We start from the raw sequence: 23,657 nt of genomic DNA, 5'->3' as shown, positions 1-23,657 counted from the left end.
ACTCAAAACAAATTCATGAGACGGTCAAATACTGACTTTATTTAATGGCTGTGTCCCTCAGCTGCCTGCAGTATCCTTCAGTGTGCAGAACCTGCCCTTCACTGAGCCCATGTTGGCGGTTTGGGCCCAACTGGTCAGTCTGGCTGGAAGCAAACTGGAGAAACAGCGCTTGAAGAAGTCCCTTAGCAGAGGGCTGACAGGTACAGAAACGACTGAGGTTTTAGATTTTTGATAAATGGTCACTTGTCTGATTCCTTCTTTACAAATAATGATCTTGGCAAAAAAAGGTTTTAAGCTTTTGGAAGATGCTTTGATTTAGTGGTGAGAGTCTAAGGTCTAGTCAGCTGAGTTTAATCAAACCTATTATGTCTCCAGCTGACCAGGTGGACATCCATTTGCTCCGGTGCCAGCAGCTGAGGCTGTATATTTTGAAGGCAGGGCGGGCCCTGCTCTCTCATCAGGACAAGCTCCGGCAGATCCTCTCCCAGCCTGCAGTTGTGGACTTAGGACCGAACCCCAGTGGTAAGACCTCAGCAAGTGGAGTGGATTCTAGAAGCTTTTTATTCACTGTTGTTATGGGCCTCGGGGGTCTTCAGTCTTTTGTTGTGTGCCATCTTGTTTTCATGCATTTTGGATATTTACTTCCATTTCACAGGAAAAACAACATTGTTTTATTAAGTAGTAAGATCTGGCGTTATCATGGCACCCAGTGGGAGGACTCTGTGGACATAAGGTTACGATGACACAGACTAGACTTAGCAGTGCCTGGTTACCTAATACACTGTGGGGGGGGGGGTGTTACATCTAAATGAAAATATTACATTTGATTCAGGTATTGCATTCGCTTGTCATCTCTGTTTGTTTGCAGAGGATCCAGTGGTGTCATCTCCTGATGTGGGAGACTTGTCTCCTGAGGGTCCCCTCCCTCCACTGATCCTCCTGCAGCAGCTGCTGTCTGCTGGCACTCAGCCCTCCCCGATCAAAGCCATTTTTGACAGGCAAGAGATGGAGGTGAGTCAATAAACCTTTCTCTGGTAACCTGGTGCAGTCCCCCCCCCCCCGCTGTTATTATGAAGATGGTGTGGTTGAAACACTCAGCCAGTCAGATGTGCAGAACACACACGTGTCACAAACTGCTATTAAGTCAAAATGTTGAGTCACCAACGATCAGGATCTCAAAAAAGAAAAGCCAGAGCAGAATAAAAGAGAGTATGAATACGAGAATAGGAAAGAAAAGAAAGAAGCAGAGAATTGTCCAGTTTGCTTCTCTCTCTCTCTCTCGGTAGCTTGAGTGTCGCAAAGACACTCTGGACCAGAGGAGTTAGCAAAAGCAAGTACCTCGAAACTTAAGATATCACAGATGGGAAAGTCGAACAGACCGACTGGTGTGATTAGCTATACCATTAAGGCTTCAACGAGCGGAGGAGGTCAGGAAGGGATAGCTGTAGGAGAGGAGGAGGACAGCAGCCAACATGCTGCTGTTGGAGAGGCAGCTAGGGCAGAGGCAACAGGTGAGATTAACAGGAAATAACCTCTAGTCCAATGGCTGTGTTAGTATTAAAAGCTGGCCTACGCAGTGTTAAGTGAGTCCAGCAGTAATGGTGCATATATTCAGCTGGTGTGTTTTATCTGTGTATCTCTGGATGTGTAGGCGGCAGCTCTGGCAGTGTGTCAGTACCTGGCCGTGGAATCCGCCCACCCGTCCTCTCCTCTGTTTGAGGAGAGCAGCTCCAGTGAGGCCACCACGCCCGTCACCATACAACACGTCAGACCTCCTAAACAGAAGAAACAGAAGACGTCCCCCGTCCCGCCCTTACCCATAGTCCTCCAGCTCATGGAGATGGGGTTCCCACGGAAGAACATTGAGTTCGCATTGAAGTCGCTGTCTGGGACTACAAGCAGTGCCTCCGGTGTGCCAGGTACATTATCATATGACATAAACCTGACTTTGTGGATATATTGCTTGCTTGTGTCGCCCTCTAGCTAAAACTCTGCAGCTGTCACTGCATCAGTGTGTCACAGTCTCTGTAATAAAATGTTTTGAGATGTGCTTTTGGAGAATAATCGAGCGTGTACATCAGGTGTGGAGGCTCTGGTGAGCTGGCTGCTGGACCATCCAGAGATCCACGTCACTGAGCTGTCAGATGCCGACACCGTGTCAGATGAATACTCTGATGAGGAGGTGCTGGAGGAGCTGGAGGAGGCAGAGCCCACATTCCCTGTGGTACATTACTTTCTCTATTCTTTCTGCCATAACCCACTCAGTAATGGACCGAGCCTATGTAATGTTCCTTGTTTTGTTTTTTTTACATCAGCCTCCAGGTGCAGTGGTGACTGAAAGCCAGACATTTAAGAAGAGATCGGATTTCCAAAGCAATGACGATTATGCTGTGTACGTTAGAGAGAACATTCAGGTAAGAGCAGCTGCTTTCTCAAGAGTTCCTAAAACCACGTTACGGAAATGTGACTGAAGTCTGAACGCTCACTGACTCCTGTGCAGGTGGGGATGATGGTTAAGTGCTGCAGAACGTATGAGGAAGTGTATGACGGAGATGTCGGGAAAGTGATTAAACTGGACAGAGATGGACTTCATGACTTGAATGTGCAATGTGACTGGCAGCAAAAAGGAGGAACGTACTGGGTGCGCTACATCCACATCGAGCTACTTGGTAAGTTCTCAACGTGACACGATGCTGGTGATGTTAATGACAAGTGACTCGCTCTGAGGAACCATGGCAACATGTTTCTTTTTACCAGGATTCCCACCACAGAGTTCTCCGTCCCACATAAAGATCGGTGACAAAGTGAGGGTGAAACCCACAGTCACGACGCCAAAGTACAAATGGGGCTCTGTCACTCACAGGAGTGTGGGAGTTGTGAAAGGTAAGACCTGATCTGATGAACCGTTACCTCTGTTGAACATCCTGAGAATCCTCTGTTTTCTGTGCTAATGGAGCCGGTTGTTTCGTCTCAGCTTTCAGTGCCAACGGAAAGGACGTGATCGTGGACTTCCCCCAGCAGTCGCACTGGACCGGCTTGTTGTCCGAGATGGAACTGGTGCCCAGTGTTCACCCAGGAGTGAGGTGTGATATATGTCTCAGGTTTCTCCTTACCCAGTTACAGTATCTACGCGTCCCGCACATGTTGTTCAAATGAAATCCCTGTGCACTCTGCAGGTGTGATGGCTGTCAGATGTTTCCTATAAATGGCCCCAGGTTCAAATGTAGGAATTGTGACGACTTTGACTTCTGTGAAAACTGCTTCAAGACCCGCAAACACAACACCAGACATTCCTTTGGCAGAATCAACGAGCCTGGTTAGTCACACATTCCCCCGGATTTTACCGTGTTTCTATGTGTGTGTTTGTTTGTGTTTGTGTGCGTGCGCTTGTGTGAACCTGTTGCTCATCTTCCCTACGATTAGGCCAGTCTCCAGCATTCTGCGGCCGCTCAGGAAAACAGCTCAAGAAGCATCACAGCAGCCAGCGTGGGATGCTGATTGACGATTGGTCTCGTGCCGTCAAGAGCCTCAGTGTCTCGTCCTCGGTTAACCAGGCCTCACGCCTCATCGACTGCAGTGATCAGTGTTGGCAGTCCTCCGGCTCGCAGGGAAAGGTAGGAGATTGAATCCCGTGCTCTTAATAAGCTGGATGACAGTCTATTTAGTCTGCTTTATTAAAGCGTAATGCATCACATGAGAGGATTTGTCATTCTTTGCTCTGCAGCATTGGATTCGTCTAGAGCTTTTCCCAGACGTTCTTGTGCACAGGCTGAAGATGATTGTCGACCCAGCAGACAGCAGCTACATGCCCTCACTCGTGGTCGTGTCAGGTCAGTTTTGTTTTGTGTGTGTGTGTGTGTGTGTGTGTGTGTGTGTGTGTGTGTGTGTGTGTGTGTGTGTGTGTGTGTGTGTGTGTGTGTGTGTGTGTGTGTGTCTCCACACCAACATTGGTATTTTGTTGCCCTTTAGTTCTGTAGTTTGTATTTTTGTAATTCCTCTTATCAACAATATTGTGATTTTGACATTGTTAAAAAAGAGAAAGAAGTTTTTAATATTTTATCATCACAAGCAAATATTTTTTCTTAACATGCAGGTGGAAGCTCTTTGAACAACTTGATTGAGCTGAAGACGATTAACATCAATCCCACAGACACCACCGTCCTCCTGCTGAGCGACTGCACCGAGGTCGGTCGGCTCAGTAACTGACATCAGACTTCTACTTGTTGTTAATTGTCGTAAAAATGAATGTGGCAATAACCCGAACGGTGTCTTCTACAGTATCACAGGTACATTGAGATTGCGATCAAGCAGTGCCGCAGCTCTGGTATAGACTGCAAGATTCACGGACTCGGCATCGTGGGGCGTATCAGAGCGGAGGACGAAGACCTGGCCACGGTTCCTTTCCTGGCGTCTGACAATGAAGAAGAGGAGGATGAGAAAACAGCCACTGGGAGGTATGGCTGGTCAAGGAGTAGATATTTTACGAGCAGATTGGACGTTGTAGTGCTGTTTTTAGGATGTTTCCTCATCTTTGAACAGGCGTTGACTTTGATAAGTGAGGCAAAGAATTGAGGGTGTTAGAGCGTGTGTGTGCCGACCTAAATAGATTTTTTTCTTTGCCCTTCAGTCTTGCTCGAAAGAAGTCATCGGGCCTGGAGTCGGCAGCTACCATCAGGACCAAAGTGTTTGTCTGGGGGCTGAACGATAAGGATCAGCTGGGAGGACTGAAGGGCTCTAAGGTGCCGCTCGCCACATGATGGCATAATAATTCAACTTCAATGCTTGTGTGTATTTGTCACAAATTAGAAAACTCTGCGGCGTGAAGTTGAGAGACAGTTGCAGAATAAATGCAAACCCTTGTTTTATTCAGCAGCACATGGTAGTTACACAGGTAGTTAAAGCTTTTCTCACACTGACATTGACAAGCAAGGTCATTATATTTCCTACTTTTTGTAACTTGTTATTGGTTTTTATGTTCAAATGCTTCATTTTTATTATCTGCTGAGGCGGTCTCACATACTGAGAGCAGATTTTCTTTCTGCGTTATAATGATAAAAGTATGAAAAGTTAAAGTAGTTATGCAGAATGATGGTGCATTATTCTTCATCATCTCTGATTCATTAACTTCTAAGGAGCAATTTGATCTTGCTGCTGGTTGAGGGAGGGATCGTTCTAACTATCCTTGAAGTCCTTGAAACTTGCCCTGGAGGTGAATCCCTGGGCGGAGTCCAAAGATGCTTCTTTCTCTAACCGAGTTTTGTTTGTGTTCTTCACAGATCAAGGTGCCTTCATTCTCTGAAACCCTCTCTGCGCTCAATGTGGTACAAGTGGCCGGTGGGTCCAAAAGCCTCTTTGCAGGTGAGTAAGAATTGCCCTTTGGAGTTTATGCTCTTATACAACATGCACATATAGTGTTTGTAACTCTGTATTTGTCGTTGTTACAGTGACAGTTGAAGGGAAGATTTACGCTTGTGGAGAGGCCACTAACGGCAGGTTGGGCCTGGGCCTGTCCAGCGGGACCATCCCCATCCCCCGTCAGATCACTGCACTCAGCAACTACGTGGTGAAGAAGGTCGCTGTGCATTCTGGGGGGCGCCACGCCATGGCCCTGACTGTGGACGGGAAGGTGTTCTCCTGGGGAGAGGGAGACGACGGCAAACTGGGGCACTTCAGCAGAATGTATGTTGTTCTACTCAGACTCAGGACAAAGCATATTAGAAATCAGCCATTGCTGTGTCTGAGTTAACAAACACCATTTTCTCCTTTTTCTCTAATAGCTCTTTAATAGCTACATTCATCATAATTTCAAGTTCCTTCCCCTGCTCCAGGCTCTTTAACATTTTGACCCTTTACAGATAAAAGTCTTGATATTTGAAGTCATATTGGCTGAAATGGAAATTCTCAAATGTTTGTGTTCAGCATCTAAAAGTAAACGATGATTCTCCGAACAGGAACTGCGACAAACCCCGGTTAATTGAGGCCCTGAAAACCAAACGCATCCGTGACATCGCCTGTGGCAGCTCTCACAGCGCCGCCATCACCTCCAGCGGGGAGTTATACAGCTGGGGTTTGGGGGAATATGGCCGCCTCGGACACGGGGACAACACCACTCAGCTGAGGCCTAAGCTGGTATGTCTGCATCTCCTGCCCGTCCTCACAGCCTCTTTACAGGAATAGTGATGGTTGGTTGTTGGGCAGACTTTATCACAGTGATACACAGATACACTGAGAAAGTAATTTTACAGCTGTTGCACCATCAACATCTGTCCTAAAGAAAGACAGATATGTACACCCAGTAACTTCCTGTACAGTATGTAGGAGTTAATTTCTTTATTTCTTTACAGCTATAAATCCATGTGTACTATGAAGTTGCTAAATGGACCATGCACTCTTGGTTTCTCTGTCTTCCTCTTCTAGGTTAAAGTGCTGCTTGGGCACCGTGTTATCCAGGTGGCTTGTGGGAGCAGGGATGCTCAAACTCTAGCCCTCACTGACGAAGGTATTTCCGTCAGTGCACATAAATAATAACCTGTGGGGTCAATGTTTTAACGAACTCCAGGGTTGTTTGTATCTCCCTTGTACCAGCATGTCCACAAAGGGATTCACCTGCATGTCTCGAGCTTGGTGGTGAAATGATACACAAGCATGTCGAGCGTCTGAGGTCGTAACGCTCCAAGAAAGGTGGCGGTAATTAAGGAAAAGAAAATTACAAACCGATGTAAACAAGTCAGGCTTCAAACGTTTGAAAAGTTGCAGAGGTGTTTAATGAGGTGGGGAATTTCTGAGGCATTGATCTCAACACAAGTTTACTTTGGTCTGAAAACTTGAAGGAAAACAAAACTGTCCTTATTTAAAATTAAGAATTTCAGATTTTCCTCCGTGTGGATATGTTTCAGTTTGTGGTTGGTGTTGAATGTTTTCACTGTCGTCAGGCTTGGTGTTCTCCTGGGGCGACGGGGACTTTGGGAAGCTCGGTCGCGGCGGCAGCGAGGGCTGCAACATCCCACAGAACATAGAGAGACTCAACGGGCAGGGCGTCTGCCAAATTGAATGTGGGGCACAGTTCTCTCTGGCTCTCACCAAATCTGGAGTGGTGTGGACCTGGTACGACGGACGGATGAGTGACCACGTGACCTTTCATTATCTCTCCTTTGGCTCTCATATGACTTTTAACCGTGTGTATTCTCAAACCAGGGGGAAAGGCGACTATTTCCGACTGGGCCACGGCACTGACGTCCATGTGCGGAAGCCCCAGATGGTGGAAGGACTGAGAGGCAAAAAGATCGTCCACGTTGCTGTCGGAGCGCTTCACTGTCTTGCCGTCACAGACACAGGACAGGTTAGCGCTGACCTCCGCCAGCGGAGCGTCATTACACACAGCACGTCACTCAGACACTGCTCGTTTACCGCCGTGTGAGTTACTCCTCCTCTAGTGGGAGTCCATATATTCACTCTCACTGACGTTTCTCTGTCAGGTGTACGCCTGGGGTGACAATGACCACGGCCAGCAGGGGAACGGCACCACCACAGTTAACAGGAAGCCCACCCTGGTTCAGGGTCTGGAGGGACAGAAGATCACTCGAGTGGCTTGTGGCTCCTCCCACAGCGTGGCCTGGACCACGGTGGATGTGACCACGCCCTCGGTGCACGAGCCAGTCCTGTTCCAGACGGCCAGAGACTCCCTCGGAGCTTCCTATTTGGGTAATCGTCCCTCTCTTCACAACCTTCCCGCCCGGTGTTTGTCAATGCTGATGGCCGAGCCTGTAATGAGTAATGATTATAACTGTTTAGAAGTTCGTCACAAACATATCAATGTGTTTGTTTGGCAGACTGCAGTTTGTCCACAAGGGGGAGATGTTCAGTCACTGTCAGACCAGGGTCTGTATTTATCAAACAGCTGGAAGTGAAAAGTAAAAAATGCTTCATTCTACTTGAAAGAATAAAAGCTGTTAAAATCAAAATTATTACAACTTTGAAATAATCCAAAAACAAAAACTACACCATAACAATATGTATAATTCAGGGTAGTGTATGTTTAGCATTTGAGCTGAACATTTCATAGGATTTTTAATTCAAGCTCTCACTTTCCAGACACTTTGATTCTCTGCACTTTAACCACAATTTCCTTCCTTTTTCTTCTTGCCTCCAGTTCAGCCAATTTCTTGGTATTTTATCTCTATTTCCTTATTAATGTGTATATTACTAATATATTTTAGCTTTTAATTTCACATGTCAATGCGACTCCTTTGTCATGGCTGCAGAGGCTTTGTCCGCCTGTAGGTGGCAGCCGTGACCACGTTAACATCTGCTGGTGGCACGGACCGGAACTACGAGCCCAGAAGTGCAGGACTAAAGCTGCCGGCCCTGCAGCTCTGCAGCCGGGCTGGAGCTGGTGAAAGGCGCTTCACGTCGATGACAGTGTTGTCTCATTGTCTCTTTGTCGTTGTCCGCCACAGGTGTCCAGTCAGACAGTGACTCATCAGCAGTTAGTAACAAGATGAGCGGCCAGAGCAGCGTGAAGCCCAACCGACCCTCGCTGGCCAAGATTCTCCTCAGTCTGGATGGAAACTTGGCCAAACAGCAGGCTCTGTCTCACGTGCTGTCAGCCCTCCAGATCATGTATGCAAGGTATGTTGTCTCGACAGCGTTCGATATATCCTCTCCTGATGGACCAACGTGACAAAAGTGCAGTAACTCAAACTTTTCAGTATGAGACATAGGAACCTTGACTGAGATCTCACATGTAACCGGGCTTGTTTATAATCGGTAAAACTGTAAAACAATCTCTGCATCTACCCAGTAAGCAGTGGAGACGTGCATGAATTCAGCAGAGGATTACCATCTTGTTTGTTTAGCACCGGTTAAAATCCTAATTGCTGCATCAACAAACTAGAAATAAATGATGCCCTGCTGAGGCTGGAATTCTAAACAGGGTGAGATACAAGTGCGTATGACCTCTAAATGAATTAATCTGCTGACTGGTACCATTAATTGTCATTAGTCAGTATTACTGTTGACAGGACGTGTTGTGTGTTTCCCCCCCAGGGATGCAGTGGTCGGTGCGCTGATGCCAGCCAGCATGATTCTGCCAGCGGAGTGTCCTTCCAGCTCTCCCGTTCCCCCGTCAGACTCCTCCTCCTCATCCACTGTGAGTGATGAAGAAGGTCCTCCGGTCCCGCCTGAAGTCGAGGAGCGGGTCAGCCCTAATCCCTGGCAAGACAAGAAGAGTGAGGTGAGGAGCACAACACGTGCACAGCTGCTGTGTTTAGTCTGGCTTTGATTTTGGAAAACCAAACCTCTGCCTCTGAAAAACTAAACTTAATAAATGTCAGTGAGGTTTAAATTAAACGCTGCCTCAACTTTATTTTGTGCTGAACTACTGTAAAACAGTGGACGGTGCGTTTGTATCCATAATGACCAGGTGTGCAAATACAACCATCAGCAACTCCGAAACACCAGAAACCTGCACAGGACTTCGATCATAATTATAACTTTAACTTTTCTACCACGACTTTCTCCATTTTCATTCTCGGTGTTGATGTCCTTGTGGCGTATCCTGGAGTAGCGTCGGAGTATTTTAATAAACAAATCAGTCAAAAATTGACATATTTATATAATGATCATGGACAACACCAATACACTTTCATTCTGGTGCAAGTAGTTTTCCACACAACAGCAGCAGACAGAGGAGCTGGAGGTGTGCAGCTCTTCCTCTAACAGATCACTGGCTGCTGCTGCTGCTTGTTCCACTGCTCACTGTAATATTCAAAACTGAGCCACTGTAAAAACACAAGATGCTGAAAATGACTGTCTTGTTTTTTTTATTACGTATTGCATTTCCTGTGGCTGCTTCACAATAAAAGCCACCTCATGTTCAAGCCAGTAAAGGGGCGACGTTTTGATTAAATTAGCAGGAGCTACTCTTTCCACTGTGTCAGAAATTAAAGAGTGAGATAAAACTGCACTGGGAGTCTGAATACAACGTAGTCACGGCGAACTCTGCCATTAACCAATAAGAGCTACAATATAGAGAGGTGGTTTCTAAATATAAATATATAGAGTGACTATTGAAGACAAAAAAAATGCCGACCAAAAATAGTGTCAAAGAATTGGTTGATGCCTTGAAACTCTCAGGGATTATAACTTGTTAGCTGCATACACAGTAAAATGAGACATTTTTCTTGTTAGATATTTACTGTGCTTTTCAAATAACACTTTTCTGAGCTGAAGCACAGGACGGTAACTAAAGGAAAAGAAAGATGTATCATTACTTACTCCTCCCATTGAATTCCATGGAAGTCTGTGTAAAATATTGCACTACACATTTAGAGTGTGTCATGATTGAGAATGAGTACTTGCTATAAAACATTTAGTGTCGTAGTAAAGTACTGGAGCTGGTACAAAATATTCAACACCATTATAAAGTCTGTAAGTTTCTTATTGTAAAGGACTTTATTAAGGTAAAAAGGCAAAGGCGCTTTGCAAAAGAACCAGTTGTGTGAATGTATATGTGTGTTTTTCGTGTGTGAACAGGCTCCTTCCTCAGAGGATGCCGTCACCCCGTCATCGGCTGTGACTCCGTCTGCCTCCGGTGCCTCCTCGCGTCCTTTCATCCCCGTCACTGACGACCCAGGAGCCGCCAGCATCATAGCCGAGACCATGACGAAGACTAAAGAGGTTCGTCTGTCCAACGACAAAAACTCGTATCCGTGTGACACCAGCCGTGTTTATCTAACTCCGCCGTGTTCTCGTCATGTTCTTCTTCAGGACTCTGAGAGCCAGAGCAAGGTGGTCGGTCCGGAGCCTCAGTACCTGGACGAGTTCACAAGCCTTCTTGTGCCCGACGACACGCGAGTGATGGTGGACCTGCTCAAACTGGCGGTGTCTTGCCGCTCTGGGGAGAAGGGCAAAGAGGTGCTGTCTGCTGTGCTGTCTGGCATGGGCACAGCGTATCCACAGGTAATGTCCTCTGTTCTGTTTCAGAGTGTGTGTGTGTGTGTGTGTGTGTGTGGTTAAATGGGAGGTCAGCTGTTAATGTTAGATGTTTGGCTCCGGCGTCGTCCGCAGGTTGCTGACATGCTGCTGGAGTTGTGCGTCACCGAGTTGGAGGATGTTGCCACGGATTCACAGAGCGGCCGTATGTCCTCCCAGCCCGTCGTTGTAGAGAGCAGCCATCCGTACACAGATGACACGTCTACAAGTGGCACTGTGAAGATCCCAGGTAAAAAAAACAAAAACAAAAGACAAAACAACTTTCTATGATGTTGCAGGAGATCACTATGACCAGCCTCTTGAATACACACCTCTCCTTTTCCCTTGTGCAGGTGCTGAGGGTCTGAGGATAGAGTTTGACCGACAGTGTTCAACTGAGAGACGCCACGACCCGCTAACAATCATGGACGGAGCCAATAGGATTGTCTCTGTTAGATCAGGTGATGAGAGGAAAAACTGTAAAACTTACATGTGAAGACAAAGGGATCAAGAATAAATGTATTGACGTGTGTGTGTGTGTGTGTGTGTGTGTGTGTGTCAGGTCGTGAGTGGTCTGACTGGTCCAGTGAATTAAGGATCCCAGGAGATGAACTCAAATGGAAATTCACCAGTGACGGCTCGGTCAATGGTTGGGGCTGGCGCTTCACTGTGTATCCCATCATGCCGGCTGCTGGTGAGACGCACATACGACAGACGCCAGATGTTTAACATGTATCTGAATTCAACAGAAATACGCCGGCCCTTGTAGCTCTCATACATGACACACTGGCTCATACACACTACACCGACACTCAGCCCCTTTTCCAATATCTTTTCTCAGGTCCAAAAGACTTGCTGTCTGACCGCTGTATCTTGTCCTGCCCCTCCATGGACTTGGTCACATGCCTCCTGGACTTCCGGCTCAACTTTGCCTCCAACAGGAGCATCGTGCCTCGACTTGCCGCTTCCCTCGCTGCTTGTGCCCAGCTCAGCGCACTAGGTACAGTACGACTGTCGTGATTCACCGCCGTCCAAATGAAGAGGATCTACGGGAATCTTTATAGTAGTTGATGCAGTTCTGTTAGAAACTAAATATAATCATTTTGTATTTCATTGTATTCAGCTGCTGGACACAGAATGTGGGCTCTGCAGAGACTACGAAAGCTCCTGACCACTGAGTACGGGCAGTCCATCAACATAAACAGGCTGCTGGGAGACAGTGAAGGCGAGGCTCGCTCTATGGTGAGTACAGTCTGACTGCACTGATGGGAAATACCTGCTAAACTGTCATATTTACTGTATTATTACCATTAATACACCGCTCCTTGCAACATGGGTGTTAGGGTTACTATTATACAATATTGGTACAATTGGTGCTGTTTCATTTTTTATTATTAATTAGTATTAATGCCACTTTCTGTCTCTTTAACAGTTATTTTGTTCATATTTTTATTTTCCTTTTCATCTGCAACAAGATTTGTGACCGTTTTCTTATTTGCTTGATGTATTTGATATGTATTCACTCCTCCCCCGTTTAAGTCTTTCTTTCCTTCCCCTGTTACACACCTGCTGCATTTCTTTGAGTAATGGATGTAATGATGATATTAAATGAACAAAAACAGCTACATTTAATAGAAAGCCAGGTCCCTTATGAGTATTTTCTTTCAGACTTTCACGGGCAGTGCGCTGGCGGCTCTAGTGAAGGGTCTACCAGAGGCTCTGCAGAGGCAGTATGAGTACGAGGACCCCATCGTCAGGGGAGGGAAGCAGCTGCTTCATAGTCCCTTTTTCAAGGTACGATAACAATCCTGTCCTCATCCACACAGTGGCACCACATGCTGAGAGTGTTGTGGGTTGTCAGAGATTATTAAACGCTGCTTTCTCACAGAGTCTAATTTGAACATTTTGTCCAGGTCTTGGTCGCTCTTGCCTGTGATCTTGAGCTCGACACTTTGCCCTGCTGCGCTGAGACCCATAAGTGGGCCTGGTTCCGCCGATACTGCACGGCCTCCAGAGTGGCTGTGGCTCTGGACAAGAGAACGTCTCTACCAAGACCCTTCCTGGATGAGGTGTGTGTGCCAGGCTGCGCCGCCTGCGCTAACCTTCACTTTGCTTCATCACACTTTGACCTGACAGTGTTCTTAATCCGTTTCCCTCCGTTGCTCCTTTTCCTTTTGAAGGTTACGAAGAAGATTCGTGAGCTCATGGCCGATCACGAGAGCATGAACGCCCTCCACGAGAGTCACGACTTGTTCAAGCGCGAGCACGACGAGCAGCTCGTGCAGTGGATGAACCGGCGGCCGGACGACTGGACCCTCTCTGCCGGGGGCAGCGGCACCATCTACGGCTGGGGCCATAACCACAGAGGGCAGCTGGGGGGCATCGAGGGGGCGAAGGTCAAAGTGCCCACTCCCACCGAAGCCCTCGCCACACTGCGGCCGGTGCAGCTGATTGGCGGGGAGCAGACTCTGTTTGCTGTCACTGCTGATGGAAAGGTGTGCGCAGATTCCTCTCAACAGACGCTGCGTGTCGTCACCTCTGACGGCTGCACGCGACGTCACACTAACAGATTTTGTCTTGGTCCTCAGCTGTATGCCACAGGATACGGAGCAGGGGGCAGATTGGGTATTGGTGGCACCGAGTCTGTGTCCACGCCCACTTTACTGGAGTCCATCCAACACGTCTTCATCAGGAAGGTGGCTGTGAACTCTGGAGGGAAGCACTGCCTGGCGCTTTCGTCTGAGGGGGAAGTCTACTCCTGGGGGGAGGCTGAGGATGGAAAACTCGGCCATGGGAACAGAAGGTTGAGACCGAATCACTTCATTAACTTTGTACCTTTTTTTTAATTTTCAACTCATAACACACACAGTGTCCCTGTAAGGCCAGGAACACACCGGGTGCGTAGCGGTGCGTGGCGGCTATGTTAACGGGTTAGAGCGGACACACTGCCTCTGTGAGCCTCGTCACATGATCTGGAGATTCAATGTCTCACCTATTTTTCACGCACTACACTCATCTCCCACTGTAGTTGTCTTTGTCTAAACTGAATCTGAAAATGACATTAACATGAACCATTTTAGCAGCTGCATGTGGAGACGGTGACATTTTACTGACGTTTTACTGCCAAAAATAAATTGTAAATTAATTTGTAATGAGAAGAAATCCAACATTCAAGTAGCCTGCAAACTCTATGTAGAGATAAAATGCAGCCGGTGTGAACGTGTGCGAGCCGCAGCAGTTCAACAACGCAGCCATCACGCACACGCAACGCAGGAGTCGTGTTCCCCGTAAGAATTAAGGATTAATGCGACATAAAAGGTTTTGTTTTTATAGTAACTGTGAGTCCTCTTGCCTTTAGCCCCTGTGACCGTCCTCGTGTCATCGAGTCCCTGAGGGGAGTTGAAGTGGTGGATATCGCAGCCGGAGGAGCTCACAGCGCCTGCATCACGGCCAGTGGAGAGCTCTTCACCTGGGGCAAAGGTCGCTATGGGCGACTGGGTCACGGAGACAGCGAGGACCAGCTTAAACCCAAGCTGGTCAGTCAGCGCTTTCAACAGCCCGCTTTCTCACACAAATCAAAATATTGTGCAGTGTTGTTTCCCGAGCGGTCTCAGCGAGGTAAAGCTGCCGTTTGTGTCTGTGTGGTTTATCCAGGTGGATGCACTGCAGGGTCACAGGGTCATCGATGTAGCCTGCGGCAGCGGGGACGCCCAGACACTGTGTCTAACGGACGATGACATGGTCTGGTCCTGGGGAGACGGGGACTATGGCAAATTGGGCCGGGGAGGCAGCGATGGCTGCAAAATCCCCATGAAGGTAGGGCAGACTGCACAGCGCTGTGTACTGGAGATCAGCGAAGGCAGTTGTCTGTTCTTTCACTTGTTCTATAGCGTCAAGCTTTAAATTAGTTTTCCATTTCTCGTAAGATCAGTCGCCACAACTGTCACTTCCAGCACACATCTATCCAGCACTGCCCGGTGACAGATTTATCAATAAAGAAATGGTTATTGATGAGAAGCTTGTGTCTAGGAGATGGTTAGCTTAGCTTAGTTTAGCATAAACATTGAAAGGAGGGAAACGGCTAGGCTTGAGCTGTCCAAGGATTAAAAATGTGAGCCTGCTTGTACCTCTCTAAAGCTGGCTAATTAACATATTATATCTAATTTGTTTAATCTGTAGAAAAATTTGTAAAAAATAGACTATTCTTTTGGCTGAGAGCGGCAGTAAAGCAGCTTTCCTTTCACTAGTTATTTCACAGTTACCAGAATCTTTAGTATTTATATTTGTATTTTTAATCTGGCTCCTGAGACTCAACACTTCCCAACAGACTTTCAAAGTTTGTCTCATTTTGTTTCAGAACAGGAGTGGGCTGATTTTTAAATAGATGATCAGATCACACCGATCTGTTTTTACATTGTGCTTCTTTTTTCATCTTCAGATTGACTCTCTCACCGGCCTCGGAGTGGTCAAAGTAGAGTGTGGCTCTCAGTTTTCTGTGGCTCTTACCAAGTCTGGGGCAGTGTACACATGGTATGTACAGTGTGATACTGAGTCATGGATCAATTTTTTTTATTGTATCACTGTCAAATGTTAGACTTGAGAAAGTAATGTGTGTTTATCGTGTAATTCTAAGGGGGAAAGGAGACTATCATCGTCTGGGCCACGGCTCTGACGACCATGTTCGACGGCCCAGACAGGTCCAGGGGCTTCAAGGGAAGAAGGTCATCGCCATTGCCACGGGGTCACTGCACTGCGTGTGCTGCACAGAGGATGGTAGGAAGGACAGCCGCTGATTATTGTTGTTAATCACCTCTTTCTTGTACAGGTTCCGTTTGTCGTCTCGCCATGTGTCGTCGATGAGCTGAACTGCTCGGACTGGTGTTTTTGCAGCTTCTCAGTTGTGTTGTGCTGTTGTTTGGCACAGGAGAAGTGTACACATGGGGCGATAACGACGAGGGCCAGCTAGGAGATGGGACCACTAACGCCATCCAGAGGCCACGGCTGGTGGCTGCGCTGCAGGGCAAGAAAATCAACAGGGTGGCCTGTGGTTCTGCTCACACCCTCGCCTGGTCCACAAGCAAGCCCACCAACGCTGGGAAACTGCCTGCACAGGTGGGTTTTATATCTCTGGACAGAAATTACAGCTTCAGGTAGATGGCAGCAAAGCTTTGCAGACACAAGCATCGTTGAAACGGGCCACCTGCAGATCATGTTGTCAGTCTCTCACTGTCTCTGTGGTGTGTTAAAGGTGCCCATGGAGTACAACCACCTGCAAGAAATCCCTATCATGGCCCTGAGGAACAGGCTGCTACTCCTGCATCACATCTCGGAGCTGTTCTGCCCGTGTATACCCATGTTCGACCTGGAGGGGAGGCTGGGGCAGACGGGCCACGGACCCTCGGTGGGCTTTGATACGCTCAGGGGCATCCTCATCTCCCAGGGCAAGGTGGGAGGCACGGCTTCCAGACCCAGGAACATGTATATAAAGCGTACACAGCGGCACATACAGCACTAAAACATTATCTTGATTCATCCCCCGGGATATTTTTCTTTGTCTGTGAACAGGAAGCGGCTTTCAGGAAGGTGGTTCAAGCTACGATGGTGAGGGACAGACAGCACGGACCTGTGGTGGAGCTCAACAGGATACAGGTGCAGTAGGAATACATGCTACATGCAAACAACACACACATTACACACCTCAGTTTTATCTGTCTACAAGTCTCCTCCCACTCTCTTACTGTGGTTCCCTCCTCCCTCCCTCCCCTCACTCGCACCGTGAGGCTGTTTCCAGACGGGCTCCTGAGCATTACATGTGATGTCTTTCATAAGGGGATTTTCATTGTGTAAGTGTGAGGGATCTGCACACCAGCCTGTCTGTGGGGGTTCCTGCACTGACTTTTAGACTTTACTCCACACAGAGTCCCTGCCCGCTCTCCCCTCCTCTTTCGGTTGTAGCCACGGTCCAAAGAGCTGTCATCTCCACGAGTTCATGCCCATCAGCACTTCCTCTCGATCTAGCAGGAAGTCATTAAGCACAGAGCAGAAACAGATCAAACCCTTCTTCTCTCTGCTTTCTCCTTCACGCTGTAGGTGAAGCGTTCCCGTAGCAAAGGGGGTCTGGCAGGTCCCGACGGAACCAAGTCTGTGTTTGGTCAGATGTGTGCCAAAATGAGTTCATTCAGCCCAGACAGCCTGCTGCTTCCTCATCGCGTCTGGAAGGTCAAGTTTGTGGGTAGGTGTCCATGTCCGCCACATGTCTCTGACGGGACGTTTTCTTTAAGATGAATGTGAAATTATAAACAAAGCCTCATCCCGGTATATTGATGTATAAATGTGTTGGTTTTTTTTTTGTTCTCAGGGGAGTCTGTGGACGACTGCGGCGGAGGCTACAGCGAGTCCATCGCAGAAATGTGCGAGGAGCTGCAGAACGCTCTGACTCCACTGCTCATTGTCACCCCCAACGGCCGCGATGAGTCGGGCGCCAACAGGGACTGTTTCCTGCTCAACCCTGCAGCCAAGTCCCCTCTTCACATGAGCATGTTCCGCTTCCTAGGTATAATCCAGTTAATCTCCCGGTCCGGTCTTCTGGGGCGTTAATCCTAAATAAACAAAAACTGAAAATATGCATGAATTATTTTCAAACACACAAATGCTTCATGTGCATTTTCACTGATAAAACACCTGGCCTGGACTGTGGATGCTTCATTTAACACAGATATTTCAGTTGCTGTTGTTTTTTTTGTTGCAAAGACTTTCTACAACACAGTGACACATGATTGTTCAGGGTCGATCTGTGGGTAACGTGCTCTGCCTCGCTGTGTCTGCAGGAGTGCTCCTGGGTATTGCGATCCGGACCGGAAGCCCTCTTAGTCTGAATCTGGCGGAGCCCGTATGGAAACAACTGGCAGGCATGAACCTGACCATTGCTGACCTCAGTGAGGTACGTGCACAGCCCTGCTCCTCAGTGCACAGACGGGGCTTCTGTGTGTGTGCACTGATGATGGTGGATGGAGTGTAGGGCAAGTGCCTCAAGGCTTCTACTGTTGCCATAGTAATCGACATGCAAATCAGTACTCGAATGCTGCATGTTTTTCATATATGCATCATCACTACACTCCCAAATAGCAACATGAAATAAGAAATAGTAATCCAACATTATTTATTATTCGTTAACATTAATTACTGTTAGTGATTCTCAGATACAGACGTTCAGTCTCAGTCTTAGTTTTGTGCGTCACAGCTCCTGTCTCTCGTTTCCAGCAGCAACTCTGGGACAGTGACACGTGACCATGAGATGTTGAATAAGTTGAAGCGTCTGAATTCAACATCCAAATTTTTATAAAGATCTCCAGAACATTTCAAACCCTGCGCCTCATGAGCAGAACCGCTCCTAAAGTTATTTATTCCAAGTGGCGTCTGTGAGTGATTTAAAAGAATCAGTCTCATTCAATAAATGTGCGAATAAAGTTCATTAGTTATCCAAACACGTCGTGGTAATCAGTAACAGATATTCTGCCACAGTGGTAAAAACCACTTGTTTGACTTAAGAATTCTGTCGCCCTTTTCTGAAATTATGTGAAATTTAATTATCATAAATATGATTAACAATGGCAGCTGAAGCAGGAGCAGCAGAGACCATGACAGCTGCTTTAAAAGCTCTTTACTGCTGTGATTTGCATAATCACACTTCCTCTAGAAGATATAACTCAGTCCAATCTGAACAGAGATACGATTCACTCGTTTCAATTCGGTGGGAAACTCTGAGGATATCAAATATCCACCACGTAGAAATCACAGAGAAATCACAGATGGATCAATAACCCACAGCTAGCTCTCTACATTCATGGCAACACTCTCCTGTTCACGTTCCTCAAACCATCAAGGGAACTTTAGTAAAACTTTGAGTAAGATTGTCATATTTTTTTCTCAGGGTTCCACAGCGTCAGACTTTTTTAAACCCACTCTCGAATACGACTTCCTGCGCTGCATCGGTTATACGTTTGTCTGCTGACTTCTGACTGCGGGACCCGAAGCTTCGCACTGGGAAATTATTATTTTTTTTGCTCTCTTGGTGACATTTTTGTGAATGAAACTTTCCAGTAAACGAAGCGGGACCACACGCAGCCTCTCATGCACATCTGTCAGACTGAAACTAGGAGTTTCTGCAGTTGAGATTTTTGTTTAGTTTAACTTAGAAAAGTCACATGAACAAACCAGACAGAAAAAATGTTTTGGGACAAGAATACACGCACGCTCTCGCATGAGGCTCATTGTTTAACGATGAGCAGCTTAGTGTCGTGTACTGTTGTAACGCACTGCAACCCGTGAAGTCCCGTGCAGCTCCACAGCAGCTCCAATTATCTCTAGCTAACGTACCATCTCCACCAGCTACAAAAAGGAATGTCTGACTTTATGTCAGGTATTATATAAGACTTCAAGCCCCCATGAGCTGTGTTATAACCTGCTGAAAGAACACGTTCCTATACATTCCTCCACGGATTAAACCCTAAGCCCTTAATCTCCCTGCTCTCTAAATGGTACAGAATACTACAGTAGGAAACGTTTCAGTAAAGCTCGGACTCTGCCTGTTCTTCAAAGATGAATGCAAATATCATCTGTGTTAATATTTGTAAATGAAGTCATGACCCACAACCTCTCACGCTGTGATCATGAGCTCCTCAACCTTCTTTGGGAGAATAGTGATGTGGAGAAAGAAAGGGGCCTCTTCTCTCACAAAGCTTCTCTTTGTTTTGTGGTTTTAGCCTTGAGACATTAGAAAGGTTGGATGGGAAATGAATCCAGCACAAGACGGTAGAAAGAGCAGATCATGGTGGAGCTCACAGGAACTGTGTTGCACAACGACGTGAGCGTGATCACGTACACGCCAACAGATGAATGTGCCGTACATAAAGAACTAAATGACGATGGATGTAATAGTTTTGTTAAAGTCTGTAGCGCTGGTCTGATCTGTTCCCCTCAGGTCGATAAGGACTTTATTCCTGGCCTGATGTACATCCGCGACAACGAGGCCACAGCTGAGGAGTTTGAGGCCATGACGCTGCCCTTCACAGTGCCCAACGCCAGCGGCCAGGACATCCAGCTCAGCTCCAAGTACTCGCACATCACCCTGGAGAACCGCGCAGAATACGTCCGCCTGGCAATTAACTACAGGTGAGAAAAACCTGCTCGGTGCACGAGAGGTACATTCTCTGATGTCAGCGTGTGTTTACCTTGTTAACTCTGGTTTTCTTTTCCACGCTGCAGGCTCCATGAGTTTGACGAGCAGGTGTCTGCGGTGCGTGAGGGCATGGCGCGAGTGGTTCCTGTTCCCTTGTTGTCTCTTTTCACCGGTTATGAGCTTGAAACTATGGTGAGTGAGAACAGTTTTGTGAAATTGTCTTCTGTCCTTGCTCCATTGGCTGATTTTTGTCAGTAAACACGCCCCCCCCCCCCACAGGTGTGTGGAAGTCCAGATATTCCTCTTCACCTGCTGAAGTCAGTGGCCACTTACAAAGGGGTGGAGCCCACAGCGCCGCTCATCCAGTGGTTCTGGGAAGTGATGGAGTCCTTCTCCAACACAGAGCGGTCTCTCTTCCTGAGGTTTGTCTGGGGTCGCACACGTCTGCCTCGCACCATCGCTGACTTCCGTGGGCGGGATTTCGTTGTTCAGGTGAGAAATGGAAAATGGACGGATTAAAGGAATCGTTTTACCTTTTTTGGAAAATGTGGTTTTCTTTCTTAGAGTCAGATGAGAACAGGATACCTCACTGCTATATGTATGCTAAACAAGAGCTAACAGCTAGCTAGTGTTGACTACTAGTTATTACTGCATTATTACATGATGATACTCAGGGTCAGGGGTCAGACCACACCTCTTTTCAAACTCAGCCTTCATTTAAATCTCAACTGTGTCTTTAACAGCTGTGACACTGTCATGTTGACACACCTGCCAAAGTCCTCAAAATGTCCTCTGTGGTAGTTCCTGCTACAGTATGTGTCTCCATGACACACACACACACACACACACACACACACACACACAGATTCAAAGGTGAAAACAATACATCTTGCTCACGTCACATCATCGTGATGTGATCCAGTTGAACCTGCAGGAGTTTCTTCTTTCAGCTTGTGTGTTTTTTTACTGTTACAGAGGAAATAGTCCGTTAGATTCTTCGATCGACGACTTTAATCACTGAAGCTAAATGCTGCTCCGCTTCTCCCCGTCTGTAACGGCTGGAGCTCAGCAGCTCCTCAGGCTGCCCCTCACATCTGTGCCCAGTCACATCCATTGTCTCCAGACTCTGAAGACCATCCGGAGAGGGGGGGAACACGACAACGACAGCTGTGCTCCTCACGCTGTGATTGGCGTACCTCCTTGAAAGCCCTGCTGCCTGGCTGATTTGGGTTCACGAGAAAACCACACTTCAGTAGCTGAAAGCTTTGGTGCCAGGAGGGCGAAGAGATACGAACCTTTTTAAACCGGCATCAGGGAAGTTTGGATTGTACGGCTCTAATTTTCTTTACATGGATCTCTGGCCTCTTTGAGAGAAATGCATCGTGTTTCAAAATAAAAGAGCCTCTTAACGCTTGAGTGCCCTCTCTGCCTCGTCTTAACAGATGCAGCTGCATGCCGAACTACACTTGTTCAGAGCGGTCTGCCTGCTGTGTTCGGAGAGAGCACCTCTGAACACCTGAGGAACTTTTTCTCTACTGGCGACAGTTCGGCCAGTAACCATGGCAACCAAAGGTTCCTGATCTCCAAATATAATAATGTCAGAGAAATTTTTTCATGGTGATCAGATGAAATGTTCTGATGGAGAAACGGAAAAGGTGTCCGTAGCAACTGTTTGTTGTTCATAGTAGTGGTCTGCTGTTCAGAAATAACTGACCATAGAATTCCACAATCGACCAATCAGAACCGAGTCGTCAACGCAGGCGTGTAATAGTAAGTTAACCCGCTGCCGGCTGTAGCTTTATGTTTACCACACAGACTCACTCTTCATGACTGCGAAAGAGAAGGAGCGTTTTCCTCACAATGTCAAAACTGATGCTGTAAATGTGAAGTTATTTGTTGTGAGACTTTCTGATTTCAACCTGAACCTTCACTTTCCTTCAGGTTCTGGATAAGTACAACCCTCCCGACCACTTCCTGCCAGAGTCCTACACGTGTTTCTTCCTGCTCAAGCTGCCCAGGTACTCGTGCAAACAGGTGCTGGAGGAGAAACTGAAATACGCCATCCACTTCTGCAAGTCCATCGACACCGACGACTACGCCCGCATCGCCCTGTCCGGGGAGCCCGCCGCTGACGACAGCAGCGAGGACTCGGACAACGAGGACGCAGACTCCTTCGCTTCTGACTCCACCCAGGACTACCTGACAGGACACTGAGGTCTGAGTGGAGGATGAGCCACAGAGAGACTTGCGTTAATCTCAGCTATTAATACACACATTCATACAGGCATTCTACTAAGACACAAACGTCTGTGGGGGAAAAATGTGCAATGAGCTTTAAAAGCATTATAAGCTAAAGAGAGGAACAAACGCAGGTTTGCTCTGATTTAGTTTCTTTAAAAATAAAGTGGGGTGATCAGCTGCACATGTGATAGTTGTGTTACATGGGAATAATGTATATTATTACAGAGTTTAAAAAAAAAAAAAAGGCTCCAGCCTAGCACTGTGGTAGATTTCTCCCTCTGGTTTGTGTGAATTACCTGTCCCTAGTTTGTATATAGAAATTAATGTGTGACAAAACAGTAGTATTACTTTATGTTTTCTTGGTAATAGCCATGTTTCTTTATATATATAAAAAAACAACAACAACCATTTTTAACTTGAAGAAATCAGTGTTTCTCACTCGGCTCGCGTCGGTCAGAGCCCACTGAAGGGTCATTTTAAGATTCCTGTATTTACCCCCCTCCCTCCACCATGTTTGTGCACTGTCTCCTTAAAGAATGTATATAATATGATTGTGCCATGTATTCACAGAAGGTCTCATTCCTGCATATTAAATGTTAATACATTTCTGTTAATAAATAAAGGAAAAAAGACTGAAAACCTTTTGTGGTGGGTTTGTTAAACTGAGGGAATATTTTGTGTGTTTGGTGTATTTTTATTTATTTATTTTATGTAATATTTTCTGTGTATCAGCTAAACAACCAGCAGGACCCGAGAGGGGTTTAGAGAAACAAATGCAACACAAATTGATACAAGGAGTATTTGTAATAATTTCAAAATGACATCCATTTCCTGGATTTCCTTCTTTTTTTTTTCCCCATAAATCTTTGTCAGACATTGTAGTCTGGATTAAGGTTATTGTGTAAATGTGATGCTTTAGGAAAGGGTTAAAAGTCTGATCTCATGAAATCGTTGGATTTAATTTTTCAAAACTAGGTCAGAGATTCATGTGAGTTTTGTTCCCGTCCTTTTACTCTGGTGATGCTTTTTTATTCAAAGAAATCTCTTTAATATTTGGCACTAAATGTTGTTGCAGGATGATGACGGCGTGTTCCCTTGATACTGGACATCACTGTTGGACAACCCTGTAGCTCTATAGGATTAAAGAAAGCTCCTATAATTGCCCCTGTAGTGTTCTGCTGTCAGCTGGGCCCGAGCATCATGAGGGGCTGTGCCGCCCTCGTGCAGGGAGAAAACGTGTTGCGATGCAGGGTGTCTTGAGACCTAC

At 46.8% G+C, this 23,657-nt stretch overlaps 1 protein-coding gene across 4 annotated transcripts in view; it reads left to right on the top strand.

Moving 5' to 3' along the window:
- Positions 1-23,022, top strand: part of herc2 (HECT and RLD domain containing E3 ubiquitin protein ligase 2) — a 42,508-nt gene extending 19,486 nt beyond the window's left edge. For 3 of the 4 annotated variants that reach the window (XM_056377999.1, XM_056378001.1, XM_056377997.1), the window contains exons 43-91: positions 62-200; positions 376-522; positions 869-1,011; positions 1,652-1,919; positions 2,082-2,224; positions 2,316-2,414; positions 2,501-2,669; positions 2,758-2,883; positions 2,975-3,083; positions 3,177-3,316; positions 3,424-3,614; positions 3,725-3,830; positions 4,094-4,185; positions 4,279-4,454; positions 4,628-4,739; positions 5,277-5,358; positions 5,445-5,679; positions 5,952-6,129; positions 6,418-6,499; positions 6,933-7,104; positions 7,195-7,339; positions 7,476-7,701; positions 8,457-8,628; positions 9,046-9,232; positions 10,534-10,677; positions 10,768-10,959; positions 11,068-11,221; positions 11,325-11,432; positions 11,534-11,665; positions 11,813-11,971; positions 12,095-12,213; positions 12,640-12,765; positions 12,885-13,040; positions 13,152-13,466; positions 13,560-13,774; positions 14,330-14,507; positions 14,626-14,787; positions 15,410-15,501; positions 15,605-15,744; positions 15,896-16,083; positions 16,220-16,417; positions 16,537-16,620; positions 17,062-17,203; positions 17,330-17,524; positions 17,799-17,911; positions 19,952-20,142; positions 20,236-20,341; positions 20,429-20,641; positions 22,091-23,022. In XM_056377999.1, coding sequence (XP_056233974.1) covers positions 62-200; positions 376-522; positions 869-1,011; positions 1,652-1,919; positions 2,082-2,224; positions 2,316-2,414; positions 2,501-2,669; positions 2,758-2,883; positions 2,975-3,083; positions 3,177-3,316; positions 3,424-3,614; positions 3,725-3,830; positions 4,094-4,185; positions 4,279-4,454; positions 4,628-4,739; positions 5,277-5,358; positions 5,445-5,679; positions 5,952-6,129; positions 6,418-6,499; positions 6,933-7,104; positions 7,195-7,339; positions 7,476-7,701; positions 8,457-8,628; positions 9,046-9,232; positions 10,534-10,677; positions 10,768-10,959; positions 11,068-11,221; positions 11,325-11,432; positions 11,534-11,665; positions 11,813-11,971; positions 12,095-12,213; positions 12,640-12,765; positions 12,885-13,040; positions 13,152-13,466; positions 13,560-13,774; positions 14,330-14,507; positions 14,626-14,787; positions 15,410-15,501; positions 15,605-15,744; positions 15,896-16,083; positions 16,220-16,417; positions 16,537-16,620; positions 17,062-17,203; positions 17,330-17,524; positions 17,799-17,911; positions 19,952-20,142; positions 20,236-20,341; positions 20,429-20,641; positions 22,091-22,363 — 7,734 coding nt within the window. In that variant the 3' untranslated portion in view covers positions 22,364-23,022. The remainder of the gene's footprint in view (positions 1-61; positions 201-375; positions 523-868; positions 1,012-1,651; positions 1,920-2,081; positions 2,225-2,315; positions 2,415-2,500; positions 2,670-2,757; positions 2,884-2,974; positions 3,084-3,176; positions 3,317-3,423; positions 3,615-3,724; positions 3,831-4,093; positions 4,186-4,278; positions 4,455-4,627; positions 4,740-5,276; positions 5,359-5,444; positions 5,680-5,951; positions 6,130-6,417; positions 6,500-6,932; positions 7,105-7,194; positions 7,340-7,475; positions 7,702-8,456; positions 8,629-9,045; positions 9,233-10,533; positions 10,678-10,767; positions 10,960-11,067; positions 11,222-11,324; positions 11,433-11,533; positions 11,666-11,812; positions 11,972-12,094; positions 12,214-12,639; positions 12,766-12,884; positions 13,041-13,151; positions 13,467-13,559; positions 13,775-14,329; positions 14,508-14,625; positions 14,788-15,409; positions 15,502-15,604; positions 15,745-15,895; positions 16,084-16,219; positions 16,418-16,536; positions 16,621-17,061; positions 17,204-17,329; positions 17,525-17,798; positions 17,912-19,951; positions 20,143-20,235; positions 20,342-20,428; positions 20,642-22,090) is intronic. The other variant, XM_056378000.1, reaches the window with a different exon arrangement.
- Positions 23,023-23,657: the final 635 nt, after the last annotated feature.

This window comes from Seriola aureovittata, chromosome 6 (genome assembly GCF_021018895.1).
Source record: "Seriola aureovittata isolate HTS-2021-v1 ecotype China chromosome 6, ASM2101889v1, whole genome shotgun sequence".
NCBI classification, from domain to species: domain Eukaryota; kingdom Metazoa; phylum Chordata; class Actinopteri; order Carangiformes; family Carangidae; genus Seriola; species Seriola aureovittata.
This window is presented reverse-complemented; position numbering and strand designations above follow the sequence as displayed.